General features: G+C 39.6%; 2 protein-coding genes across 3 annotated transcripts in view; both read left to right on the top strand.

Annotated features, from left to right (window-relative positions):
- Positions 1 to 806: 806 nt before the first annotated feature.
- LOC144469215 (KIF-binding protein) lies at positions 807 to 3017 on the top strand. Its single transcript, XM_078179231.1, has one exon. The coding sequence runs from the start codon at positions 1032 to 1034 to the stop codon at positions 2814 to 2816; it is 1785 nt and encodes a 594-aa protein (XP_078035357.1). The 5' UTR covers positions 807 to 1031; the 3' UTR covers positions 2817 to 3017.
- Positions 3018 to 4708: 1691 nt separating this feature from the next.
- Myo10a (unconventional myosin 10A) overlaps positions 4709 to 13637 on the top strand; it is a 108301-nt gene continuing 99372 nt past the window's right edge. For both annotated transcript variants that reach the window (XM_078177792.1, XM_078177791.1), the window contains exon 1: positions 4709 to 5679. The gene's annotated coding sequence lies outside the window, so the exon portion shown is untranslated. The remainder of the gene's footprint in view (positions 5680 to 13637) is intronic.

Below are 13637 nucleotides of genomic sequence, written 5' to 3'. Positions count from 1 at the left end.
ATTCTTAATAACGTATTTGCGAAGATTATTTTTGCGTCTATTTACTGTCTAAAAAATCTATTATACCCCAATACTATTTCACAGACATTAGGTCTGTGTAATTATCGAATTCGAATTAATTATAGAACGATCTCGTGGGGGTTGTCGTAACTGAAGATTCGAAAGGGAGTCAGAACGAAACCAGAATTCGTTATAACTCTCTTTCTTGAAAAGGTTTCGCTTACATGCTACTGCTTTAACAAATATCTTAATAAATATTGAACGGTTGCCTCTTCATCTCTCAGCACCGTACATGTGGTTCCATAAAACAGCATCCAATTGTTCATCCAAATTGCAGCAAATTAACCTATCACCCTACATATCTTTCATTAAACTCCATAAGCTTAACCCTACGTTTAGCAGTATTGTTGACAACCTATAATTGTTGGATTCGCAGCAATACAATGATAATCTTACCCAAATCCTGTGAATTTCTTGAAACATTTCCAGGCAGCACATTTCAACCAAAGTACTTCGAACAGCTTCTGCAAACACACTGGAAACAACAGATTTTATTTGTTTAAAAGTTGAAGCTCCTTTACAACTAGAATATCACAGCGCGGGGTTCAGATGGAGCGCCGTCCGAGCGATGCGCAGAAGAGCAATGCGCAAAAGGGCGATGCGCAAAAAGGAGACGCATAAAAGAGCGATGCGCAGTAAGCGGTAGCTTCCTTGTCCATGTGTACAACTACATATAGAAACATATGGCTATCGCGATGTTTCTCTTCATTGTATCTCGTTCTCTCTCTACGGTAACTGCGCGGAGCTAGTACGTAATAAAGTAGTGGGGTTATGTGAGCCAGCTTAGGGAGCACGAATATACAATATTGTATTAAAAGTTTAATTGAAACGTTTGCTTCTTGTGTGACAACATCCATGCAAGCTGAAAATATTCACTGTATATGTAATTACAAACAGTATAAACAATCACACAGTCAAGTGTATAATTAGATATCTTAAAACGAAGACTAATTGTATCACTTGTGAACAATATGGAAGAGAACGTACAAACTGACAAGCTGGATAACCTCCAAAAATTAATCGAAGAATATAAAGAATGTACAAAAAATAAGGAGAAAGATGCGGCAATCGAAGTTATGAAAGAAGTAGGAAAACTTTTAATTAGAATGAAAGAAAGATGTACTGACGAACAAAGGAAAAATGAATTAACTGTGATGACTGCAACGGTGAATCTAAATGTTGCTACTTTATATCGTGAACTAGAGGATCTGAAAGAGAGTGAAACGTACACAACAAAATGTTTGGACATACTGCAAGAAGTGAAGATAGATATGAAGGCGAAACTTTATCCAATGATTCACTGTCTACTTCAGTTAGCTATTATTTATTCCGACTGGAATCAAAATGAAAAAGCACTAAGCTTTTTAAATAATTTAAATCAAATCTATCTTGACTATGCAAGCGATGGGGACTATTATATTTTTGAAGAGATACCCTACTCTTGTTTTATGAGTGACAATGTTGGGACAGAGAAATTTTATAAAGATACATTGGAAGAATGTCATATGCTATCGTTGTATTATATGGCTCAGATTTATTGCGCTCTAGGAGATCATAGAAATTCAGCTCTTTCTTGTCATAAAACTTTGTGCAAACAGGTGCATCTCAGCAAAGCTAACTATAAGCTAGATCATATAGACTGGGCTTTGAATGCAGCAACATTGTCCCAATTTTTTTTGGAAATTGAAGCCTTTAATCTAGCAAGGCATCATTTAGCTGCTGCATCCTACATATTAGAAACGTACAAAGATATACTGAATGAGAAAACTAAAGAGGATCCAGAGTCTGAGCAAATTGCTGCAAATTGGGAAGATTTTAACCACAGAAGCGCAGATGTTGCTATGTGTTGGTCAAAGTATGGTATCGTACTTTTAGATGTATCTCGGAAGAGGCTTCTAGAAAAGAGTAACTTAGACGAAGATAATAATGAAACATTTAAACAGATAAATGAGGAAAAAGTTTTAGAATTGAAATCGTATGAGAACTTAAAATTCTATGATTTAGAAGACAAAATAGAACCAATTGCAAAACAAGTTACTGATCAGTACTTGTTAGATTTTAATGATGCTAGGCCAGTATTTTTAAATGTTCAGAAATGGTTGAACGAGGCTAAATCCTATTATACCTTGAATGAACATGCATCTGTCCATGTAACAATTGCGAAAAGTCTTGCAGAAGCATACTATCAGTTAGCATTCTTTGAAGATGATTATGATAGACAAGCAAAAATGCACAAAAGGAGGATAGATGTTTTAGAAAGTGTTATAAATGAATTAAATCCTCAGTATTATAAAGCTGAGTGTAGACAATTCTGGATTTGTTTGGGGGAAGCATATTCAGACCTACTTAATACAAAGCTCGACCGTTTGCAGTCCACCGGCCGGACGCCAGAAGCAGTAGCAAAAATTAAACGATTAATACAAAATTCGATAAATAATTATCAAAGGTTTCTCAATTCTGTAGATCATTGCCCTAACGGTCCCGAATTGCGTGAGTTACCCGAAGAAGTTTTGCTACCTACCCTATTTGCCTATTTTCATGTTGGTAGGCTGCATGGAAAAATTATAAGTTATGACAGTTCAGATAAAGCAACTAATATCGTAAACTCTATCAATGCATTGACCTTCGTTGTTAATTACTGTGACAAATATCCTGCAGCAGCAGAGCTTATGAAATCAGAATTGGGTCTTTGCAAAGAACTGATCACTTTGTTGTCTGTAAGATTAAATTCGTTACAACGAGGAGGAACAAAGTAATTGATAATGCGTCATTGTACATTATAACACGTTCCTAAGTTTTATGTAATAAGCATGTAACATTCTCCATGAATATCTTTAGTTTTCATATTTTGTTACGTTACGGAAACGAGCACAAGTCTGTTGTGCAATGTATGGTTCACTTTTCATAAACCATGACTGTAATTCATACTTCGAAGGAATAAATTATGTTATAACATACTTACAACATTGCAATATCTTCAGATCCTCTGTTCCGCATACAGTAGAAAAAAATAAAATTTGACGATCGTCCCTTTCAATTTGTACGTAGATTTAGCCGCCATTCGAACAATGCTAGGTTTCACCGTATTACTGCGAGGTGGCAGCACCAATCACGTTTTGAATTGTCACGGCCCTCTGTAGCTAACTTAATCTTGCAAAAATGTTGCAAAATGCGTTTCCATAGAATGCGTTCGCAGTTAATATTGTACAAGAATTAGTTTCATTTCCTCCCTTAATTCCAAAGATCCTCAATCGGTTTGCAAGATGAAACAATAGAATATTTAAAACAATATCTATAGTTTCTGTCTTTCCGCATTCTCCGCTCTCTAAAATTTAATACAATTTCTCTCCGCTGGAAATTTTGGAAATTTTAAAGTTTTTAAATAAAAAATCTACAGTGCTCTTGTAGATGCATACAAAATTTTCAATATATGTGTACATAAAATTGTAAATATTTAAAAATAAAAAAATCTACGTCATTTTGACACCCGGAAGAGATTACATTTGAAAATGTTTGGTCTCATCAAGAGGTAAGTGAACTCTATCATATTAGGAGAGAAGAATTTCGCTCCGTCAGACGTCTCTAGATTAGGGTGGGGTGAACAGCTATTTGAAACGTCGATAGACCTATTCAGGTATCGTTGCTGTTCTCACCGAGGAGCAGGACGATGCAAGTGCGCGCAGGTGCATACCTGTCCAGCCTGCATTTTCCAAACACAAGCAACAGGTCCGCAAGGGGCACACAGCCCAAAGAGGTCATCTAATCGAAGACCATTGTCCCCGTGGTCGGGTTCCAGGCATCTTTTCACTTTTGCTTGAGTCGGGTCTCGTCGTTCGAGCACGTATCGACGAACTGACGTGGTCTCGTTCACCGGAACGAGAATGAGGGAAATAGGTAATGCTAATAAGCACCGGAATCCCATTTTTGAAAGCGCTTTTCATTAAAACCCCGTCGACAAAATATTCTTGAATAACTGACGACTCTTGACGTACCAAATAATTCATCAGCAGATTAGACAATAGAGAGACCTGTGCTAGAAATAAATGGTGCTGAACATGCTTAACTTACTTTTATTTTGTCCCTTGCACTATAATTACGAGTCATGATGATCTCATAGATAATCTACTAAACATGAATGTTACTTACTTCTTATAAGAAGAAACAAAGTTTCATTTATCTGTTATAAAAATTTGGGAAACGGAGAATGAAAGAAATAATTATATTCGGGAATATTATATTGGGGAAATTATTAAGAACGAAGCTGTAATGGAAATCGTAATGCAAGTTGCAGGTACGAAGGTCTCGAAGGAAAAAGTGATTCCAAGCTTTTCGTGGAGCAGCATCCCTTAAAGGTGAAGGCAGAAGTGTGCTGGAGAAACTGCAACAATAACAAATTCGCAACAGCCGATGGATCCCCCAGGAAGTAGTCTAGATCTTCCAGATGAAGACTCCAGCCAAGATACTTGTGACAACAATTTTACTAATAATAATATCTCTTTTCTTCAGTTAAATGTCGATAGGGGAGTGAGAAGAAAAGACGAGCGATGTCACTCGTTTTTCTATCCATACCTAGGATTGCACCGAAAACGATATTGTTCTAAAAAAAGGAATAAAATTCATTTATTAAAGAAAAAGATAAAGCAGAAGAGAACTCTTGTCCCGAAATTCTAAAACCAACAGAACAGACAGCTTTATTATCTTCAATTAGTTAAAATATTCTATTTTGCTTGCTTCACGGTTAGTTAAAGATCCGATTTATTATTCATAAAAGTCTCAGCGAAACTAGTCGTTGATATGAAAAGTCGATGTTCAAATAGAGGGTGGAACGATTAAATCCTGAAATATGATTTCTTCGGTTACAAGGATATTTCACGAACTATTTTCCAGCACTTTTTCAGAGACTTTCAGCCAGGTCTGTTCGTGGCACAAAGTTCATTAATTGTAATCCGGCGTTGCTCTCCCACCGTCTCAGTCGCGCATGGTCGTTCTCCTCAGGTAGACGTCGACAGGGGAACCAGAGGGGACACGAGCGAAGCCACCTGTAATGCGTGTAACGGTACAGAGGAACGTACGGTGGCGCCGATTGTTGGCGACGAGAACTAAAATCTCCTTAGGCGAGGTCGAGCGGCCGCATACCACGGTCCGGGGAATCGCGTTGTGAACGCAGTCGGTGTCCGGTCGTCCGGGAACGCTCGAATTCCGTAGGTAAAACCGTGAGAGAGAGAAAGAGAGAGAAAGAAAGAAGAAGGTGGTGGTCCTGGAAGTGTGGATCCGTCCGAGAATCCGGCGACGTGTAAGAACCGAGTGACCCGATCGTGACACAAGTTCCCGAAGATCCTCCGCGGCGAACGACCGGTCGTCGCTTCGTTTTCCTCTCCGTTTCACTTCTCCTTTCCGCCTTACCTTCTCCTTTGTTCGCCGCGGCTGGGCCGCTCCTCCGAGAGGATCCTCGTGGTTCTCGTGAGTTCTCGTTGCGTGTTTGCTGCACGTCGTGCATCAGTGATCCACGTCCGCCGCAGTCAGTTCCCCGCGGGTGACACCGTCCTCTGTTCGCCACGCCGGAACCTCCACGCTAGAACCAAGGAGCCAAGGGTCCACGGGCAACGGGAGGCTTCGAGAGTAAGTGGAATTTATGGTTGACGCGAGCACGCCGCTCTCGGAGACATCAACGCCTGGTCAGGGCATGCGCTTCTGCCTTCGAACCGCTCCGATCCGCGTTCCTTCCCACCGCGTGCTACGGGCTCGTCCCCCTGTTGCGTCGCGCTGACACCCAAGGATCAAGGAACTCCAGGTGATAGGGTACAGGGGACTAGTACTATGCCCTGCTGGCGGACTCGAGTTTTCGCTGCTAAAAGAAACGCAAGGAATGTCAATTGCGTCGGTAAAGTTCATCGTACAAATGTTGAGAGAAGATTCGATCATATGGTCGGTCACGGGAAGATTTCTGTTGGTCGAAGAAACTTTGAAATTTACCTTTGAGTTCTTCAGAGACGTCAATTAACAAGGAAATTTTAAAGTTTCTTTTATTAGTATCAATTTTTCTATGGAACAAGTATCGGTAACTTCTTTCGATGTTAAGAGAAAGAAAAAGACAAATTCTGGAGCCAGTTACTGTGTGTTTATGATGAACAAAAATCAGTTACTCTGCCTCAGTTACTGTGCTCGCTGTCTGAATAGTGTTCCAGTTACTCTGCTCTCTTTCTGAATGCTGTGCTTCAATTACTGTGCCCCCTCCCCGAAGTCTCAATAACTGTGCTCAATAAAGATTTAATATTTAATATACTTTACTAAATTTTATCTAACAGACAGTCATTTAAAAGTTTACATTAAAGATAGCTTCAGTAAAATCTCACACTTACATCCCTTTTTTCTAAACGTATAACAGACGTTTTTTGGAAAGAATAAATTCAGTTACTGCGCACAGTAAACGAGCTACTAAAATTTGACTACAAACAAACGATATTAAATATCTCACTTAGAACAATTTATTTTATTAAATACTGTTCGTTACTAAATATTTCCATAAGCTTGACAGAAAATTTCACGAATTCGTTGTGAAAGAATGGAAATAAGTTTTATAGTTAATTTCAACAAATAAGTAATTAATTGAATTTAAAGAATAACGTTTAACAAGTCTTTTTTGATAACTACAAAGTTCATCACGTTTGGAAATAAACAAAAGGCAGAGTAGTTGGCCACCCCGCAGCAACTGGCTCCACTACCCTACACTATTCGCGTCTCGATTTTAAAATGGCGCTACACCCGGAGATCCAAAGATGCTGCGGAACGCGAAATGCCATCGAACGTATCTCCTCGTACCCTCTGCCCCCCACCTCTCTCGCGATCGGTACCCTTTCCCTACCGGTAAACACCGAGTTTCGTGTGCCTTGTGTCACGTTGCCGATCGAGGCAGACCAGTTCGGAGACGCTGGAATTCTCATGATCTAGCACACGCGCCGCAACGACAGGTTGATTATTTATTTATGAGCCGGGTCTCTGTCGTAAAACGTTTGTACAGGGCGTGTTGCCGTGGCTTGTAACAGATACGTAGGAACGGTTCGGATTGAATCTTGATGAATCGAGCTACGCTCGCGGAGCCAGGATTTTCTGGAATTCAGGTGTGCGAAGCGTGTAAATGATAATACCGATAGAAATGGATGAACAAGGAGCGCTCCCTCGTTAATGGGGATCGCACGGCGAATAGATGCATCGCATTGTTTACACGCAGCTATTGTGACTCACGGCAACGCGGTGCGTTCAGATTTATTTATAATGCGTCGGGGATTCACGATTCTCCAGGATTTTTTGTGGATTTCTACTGACAGACGCGGAATATTACCGAGAAAACATCTTCCATCTTATCGAGGCCACTTTTGACGATGTCATGGCAGCCGTTCATTAAATTCTTATCTTTTGGTTTACTTCTTTGAGGTCCTTCATCCCCTTTTGGATGTAATACTTAGATGGCTGAACTTGGTCCATTTGGTACGCAGAGTAAATGTTTTGTTGTTTGATATTTAATTATTGCGCTTGTTTAGCAATTGGATTAGTCTATAGAGAGTACTCTAAAATATCTGTTGAAAAGAAGCGATTAATAATATAAAATAAAATCCTTAGTATATTCAGTTATATTCCTGTCAAATAACACCGCAGGTCAAAGATTAACTCAGATAACCAATGACCTGTTATTTAAAGGTTTACTTCATTGACACAATTCCAGATACCTCGATAATTTACGCAATGATTGCAACAAGACAGCTCATATGTCCACTATAATACAGCAGAATTGTTATACGAGTCACGAGAATAGTCACAAAAGTTATTGAACAAGTCAAGGAATTTGTGATTTTTCTAACCGAAGAAGGATTACGAAGGTTTCTTAACGAAGCAGTGAATTATTGGAGATCACTATTACGAAACGTTCGTCATTAGATCATAGAACGTGCGCGGACATAGTACGGTTTATAATTAAACGTTTTCGCGGCGCGATCCGGACGTGGTGTTCGATCTAGATGCCCGATTAGGCGAAAGTATTCAAGGACAGTGAATCGTGTGACCTCCCGCTGTTGCCGGAGAAAGATGCTGTCCCGTTATTAACGTTCATTCATGTCACGTAAAACGATCGAACACGTTGGCGAGTTATTAGCGGCCGTCTATCTAATGAATCATTACGGGTTGCAACGATATAACTGAAAACGTAAAGGGAATACAGGCGTATACGTCTTCCAGACGAGACGTTTGAATAATTTCTAAAAATATCCGTGGTCGTTGATAACGGTTCCCGGACGCGGCACGGTGGGAAACTTTAATGTCACTTTAATCGGGACGTTCCTGGATACATCGGGCTGCACGGTATCGTAATTTATTCTCTAATCGTACAAAGTTAAGGATCCCTGTTAATTTCCATAGATTAAATTCTTTACAACTCCCAGCGGAGATAAACACCGCGGACGGGTGAAGTTTTAATTAAATTTAGCGAGAGCTCGGGCCTATCTCGCGAACGGGAATGGATTTTGTTTGCTTCGGCTGTGGCGGAATTTCCGGCCGCGGTTGACAGCATTTATATATTCCTGATCACCGGCGATCGCGCGGTTTACGTAAACGGTGAAATCAGTGCAGGCCTGCTGGCTAGTTATTAATAATTCGAGCATTACCGAACTTTTGTTGGTCGCGGAACGTGACGCCGTTACGTCGTCGCGGCGTCGTGCGACGCCACAGATTTTATTGGCCATTGTGGGCACCGGTTAATTGCTCTCGCGGTCGCGCGTGTCGCCTTTCGATGCTTTCAATCAGCCCGCCCGATAAGAAAGTCGACTTTGGTGAAGCACTTTCATCGCGAATCTCGACTCGTTCCGTGCCAATGCAGCCGAACTTTCGACGGTCTGCCATGTACCGTCCTACCAATTAGCGGTGATTGCAAATATTTCCACGACTCCGTGATCGTTTCCGAAACAATGCCGCGGCCGATCAAACATTGATCGATTCGATCGGAAACCTTGAAATCACGTTCCGGTCGGAGAAAAAGACGTTCGCGATTCAATTCAAAGAGAACTTTTCATCGATTCCTTATAGTTAACCGAAATTAATAATATTTAGTTTTAATAATAATAATATTAATTTAATAATTCCTATATTAATATCATTTTAGTAATGTTGGTCATTACTTTGCAATGGAAATTTTCTGGTAAAATCGTTAAAATCGCGAAAATTGTAGTAATCAAGCACCAAAGTTACAATACGCAACATCCATTTCAAGAATACTTTTCACTCAAATTAATCCGCTGAATGGTAATTATATGATTATTATTTAAAATGACGTAACTCCTGCAACATCTGTTTACGGTGGGTCCCAACAGAGGAGAGGCATTGAAATCACCAGAAATTCGCTCGTGGGAACGCGATCGCCGGCTGTTTTCGACGGCGTTCTTATTCGTTAAAAATAGGTGACTCGCGTCGACGTACACGCTCGACTGCTTGTACGTCGTTGGATACGAGATAATTAATTTCTCACTTGTCTTCCATGTCGATAAAACGGATGGCGATTATGAATTACATAAGGTCTCTGTATCACTGTAGCCGAGCTGCTGCTTTCTCTGTCTGACCTCGATCCTCGCTCGACGAAACCTCGATTCTTTTCGATGTTAGATTCGGCCGGGTTGCGTGTGCCTCGAAAATATCTCTCCTTCGTTGATTACCTGTGATGTCAGATCCACTCGGTCTCGTTTTACATTGACCTCTGCTCGTTTTCTACCGCTTCGTTGCTGTTACTGCAGCCTCTTTGCCGCAATGTCTTACAGATTGGATATCTCGCCGAAGCAAAATTAATCATAGTATTTCTGCGGTTTGGCATTTTGATTAAGATACGCATTCAACTGTCCGAACGTCAATCGAAAGAGTCGTGCGTACCCGAGTGATGTTATAACAAAATTATACAAATTTTTTATAATTCAATAATTAGAAACTTTAGAGATAGGAAATGCAACTTATTTATCAAAAATATTAGGACAATTATATTTTCTACTTTGCGGTAAAATATGACCGCGTTTCTCGCAGCCTCTTGCGTTACGGAACAATAGAACCGAACCAACATACTCTGTTAAAATAAAGCAGCGCATTGCTCGTTAACGGCGAACTAATTTATGTATTCGGGGCACTGAGGAAATGGATATCAAGGAATTTTCTCGTTACATTGAAAAGCTGACAGACTTCGTCGAACTTCGGTTCTTCGTTCCCGCGGATTTGATGCGTTCGAACTTTCGTTTCCAGCAACAACGGGGCAATATTTATCGTGCTCGTTAGAGAAAGTATCTAAATCATAGGGAAAGGAACTGCGTGTCATCGGGACTATGCAGATTTACCCGGGGAGGCATTTCAACAAAGGATGCACCGGGAAACGGATAACAGGATGAACGACGAACGGCCGCGGAACAATGTTCTAACGAACCGTGATTTTCTCTGCGCACCTCTTCTGTTCCGCGCGGTGTTCAACTTTTGCGACGCACAATTTGTCTTGCTGAACGATTTGACAGCGGGCAAATTATCCATTTCAACGAAATGGAAGGCAATTTATTCGCTGCCCCGAAAACTTATTTCACCGTGTCGTGCCGGCAACGACGATTTGTCGCTGTAATTTCGTATCATTTTCTAGGACGCTTCTACCGTTCGTTTTAAAGACCGATTCCGATTCGGCGCGCTTCGGGACCTATCGCAATGGTGCATACAAAATGTCGGATTTTTCAATCGATAGTAAATGCTTCGTGTCTCTCTTTGAAAGACGGTTATTCAATCGAAATATTACCTGTTCACTTGGATACATTTTCACAGCGATACTTAAGCATGATCTATGAATAGGGTACATGTTGCAAAATTTTTATTCGTTCAATTTTGAAATTGTTTTTCGTGATGTATATGGTTGTGCATTGATTTAGAGAAGAATTTGTACTCATAAATGACACAAAATAAATGAAAAAATTACAGACTTTAAAAAATTTCTTTTTTGACAAATTATGACACTTGCTATACACACTAAGTATATAAAAGAAGTTATGATTTAACCAGAACATAATGTGAGAAAGGAGGGATGTGATAAGACAGATATTTTCGCTTAATAAAAATCCGGCATTTCATTTATTTGTTCCCTATCACACGTAATGTTAATTGCGAAGGTCGCGGAAGACAAAAATCAATGTGCATCCGTAAAACCTTGCGGAATTAGTTTCGTTGTGAAAGTGCAATTTGTTACAAGGGTAAATAATAGCATCGATCTTCGTGCCACGTCTTAGAGATTGTTGTCACGCTTTGCTGTAACAAATCATGCCTCAATCTCTCCGATCCAATCAATCGTTTTTACGACATCGTCATGAAATTGTCTCGCTGCTTGATTTCTTCTCCGTTTCACTTTCTTTGGCGAGAAATTAACTGTATTCGCTTAAGTAATCATTAGACTGCGGATCTTTGACCAGTCGTCGTCGTCGTCTCGTCTGAGAGCAGCGAGAACTATTAGCCTGTGATAAGTGGCAGCTATTTAGACACAAATACTATTGCTTGAATCATGATCATCTTGAAGCTTCTTTTCTGGTCTTTTTAATGTTGAAATAGTCGAAATTAATCGTCCAACTTATCAATACGCTGTCCATTTATTAAGAAGCTCTCGATTCACTAATTAGAAAATTGTGTCATCGATCTTCTGTTAGGTTCTTTAACCATTTCTTTTAGGGGATTAATCAGTTGATTATACAAAGAATAATGAAACACCTTAAAATGAAGTTTTGCGATTCTTTAGGCAAAATAAAGACGATCTTCGTGAATTGCAACAAACATGGGTAAAATAGAAATTTGTTACTTTCTATAATAATTTGAGTGAGTTAAAAGTAATATATAGATGTTTTAAATACTTTTAATATTTTCATCTTTCAATATTTTTTCTTTTTCCTTTTAATATTATATTTTTCCTTCTATCAATATTTCCCTTTTCTTTTTTTAGCATTTTCTTCCTTCGTCTTTCATTGTTAATATTTTAATAAACCTATATCAAAAGTCTCCTTATCAACTGTCCAGTCCCCCAAAAAAGTTATGCTGAAAATATTGTTTGTCGTGGCAATGCAAAAATTATTTAACAAATGAAAAAAGAATCGATTTCCTTGATTGAAATAAATCCTCCAATTACAGGATATATTTTAAATAGAATTCAAATCTCCACAAGAATTTATCGACAAAAATGAAGAAGTCATGCGACAATAAACCTGGACACTCTTTAAAGCTTAAAAATATTCAGTTCCCTAAAAAAATGATCGAAGAAGTGTAAACAGGTTTATTGAAGCTGCAGATCGTAATCTGTAAGTGTAAAATGAAGTGTGATCGTCGCCATTCTCTTGGAAGTGCTCGAACCGCGGGGAACGGTCGTCGAGGACCGTCGATCGACGGTGATTCACGCAGCATCCAGCAGCTGGATCGAGCGTGTACGCACGCCCGCGAGGATCGATCACGCGGACAGATCCTCGAGTAAAAGTACCTCCTGGCGTCCTTCTGCGGTGCTCACCGTGGAATGTATTTCGCAATCTTATGCTAATTTGGTTAGTCACCCTCGGTAGGTCGGCTGCGCTGGATAAGCGCGCACCGGCGACGTGCCGATCTCGTGTTTCTCGTGCCGGAATAGAAGAGGCGTATAGCTGAAACGAGACGGCCACGGGGGAACAATGGCAACGGCAATTTGGCCTTTCTATACGATATCGATTGTTCCCCTGTCCTTTCGCGACTCCTTTCCCCCCCAAACAAGACCCATTCACTGCGGTCCCTGTCAAACGGCAGATCATTAGGCGACGCCGGCGTGTAATCGCCGCTGTCTTTCCTGTGACATTGAGGTGTTTATGAGACTTCGGTCATGCTTCGTCAGAACTGACCGATATTTATAGAGAAAATATTTGCAATACTATTTTATACTCTTCGCGAATTAAATAACACAGTATTTTAAGTTAGGCGTCAAATTTCAGGAAATAAAATATTTGATTATGATAATCGACAGCTGTAAAACACGAAATAAATATTTTGATAACGTAACGCATAAAATCAAATAATTTATTTTGGGAAACTTAAGTATGAGAATAAATGTTATTTTAGTCATTTAAAGCGCAAGAGAAAATACTTTTTATTTTAAACGACGTGAAGCATTAAATTTTTTTTAAATATAATTATTTGATAAGAACTGTATACAGTTATTATTTAGATTATGAAAGTAATTGTATTATACACTACGATTTAGTAAAATAAATATACTCCATTTAACGATAATAAATCAAATAAATAAGACATTCCGAGCTGTGGTATATTCTTTAGAACATATGAAACATTTTATTTTTGAAATATCTATCTATTTTAAAAAATGCTATCCTACTCGGTTCTGTGCGTGACTACGAATCCAGTGATTTGGCAATTATTGATTTGGCAACAGGAAAGTCCGTGTTTAGAACGATTTATCGGTTGCCAGTCTGAGATATTCGCTCTGCTTGAGATCAACGAATCGTTTTCTTTAATCGATCACACGGCTCGGTTTTGGAACGATCTTTCGTCAACAGGCTTTC

This window comes from Augochlora pura, chromosome 4 (assembly GCF_028453695.1).
Source record: "Augochlora pura isolate Apur16 chromosome 4, APUR_v2.2.1, whole genome shotgun sequence".
NCBI classification, from domain to species: Eukaryota; Metazoa; Arthropoda; class Insecta; order Hymenoptera; family Halictidae; genus Augochlora; species Augochlora pura.
This window is presented reverse-complemented; position numbering and strand designations above follow the sequence as displayed.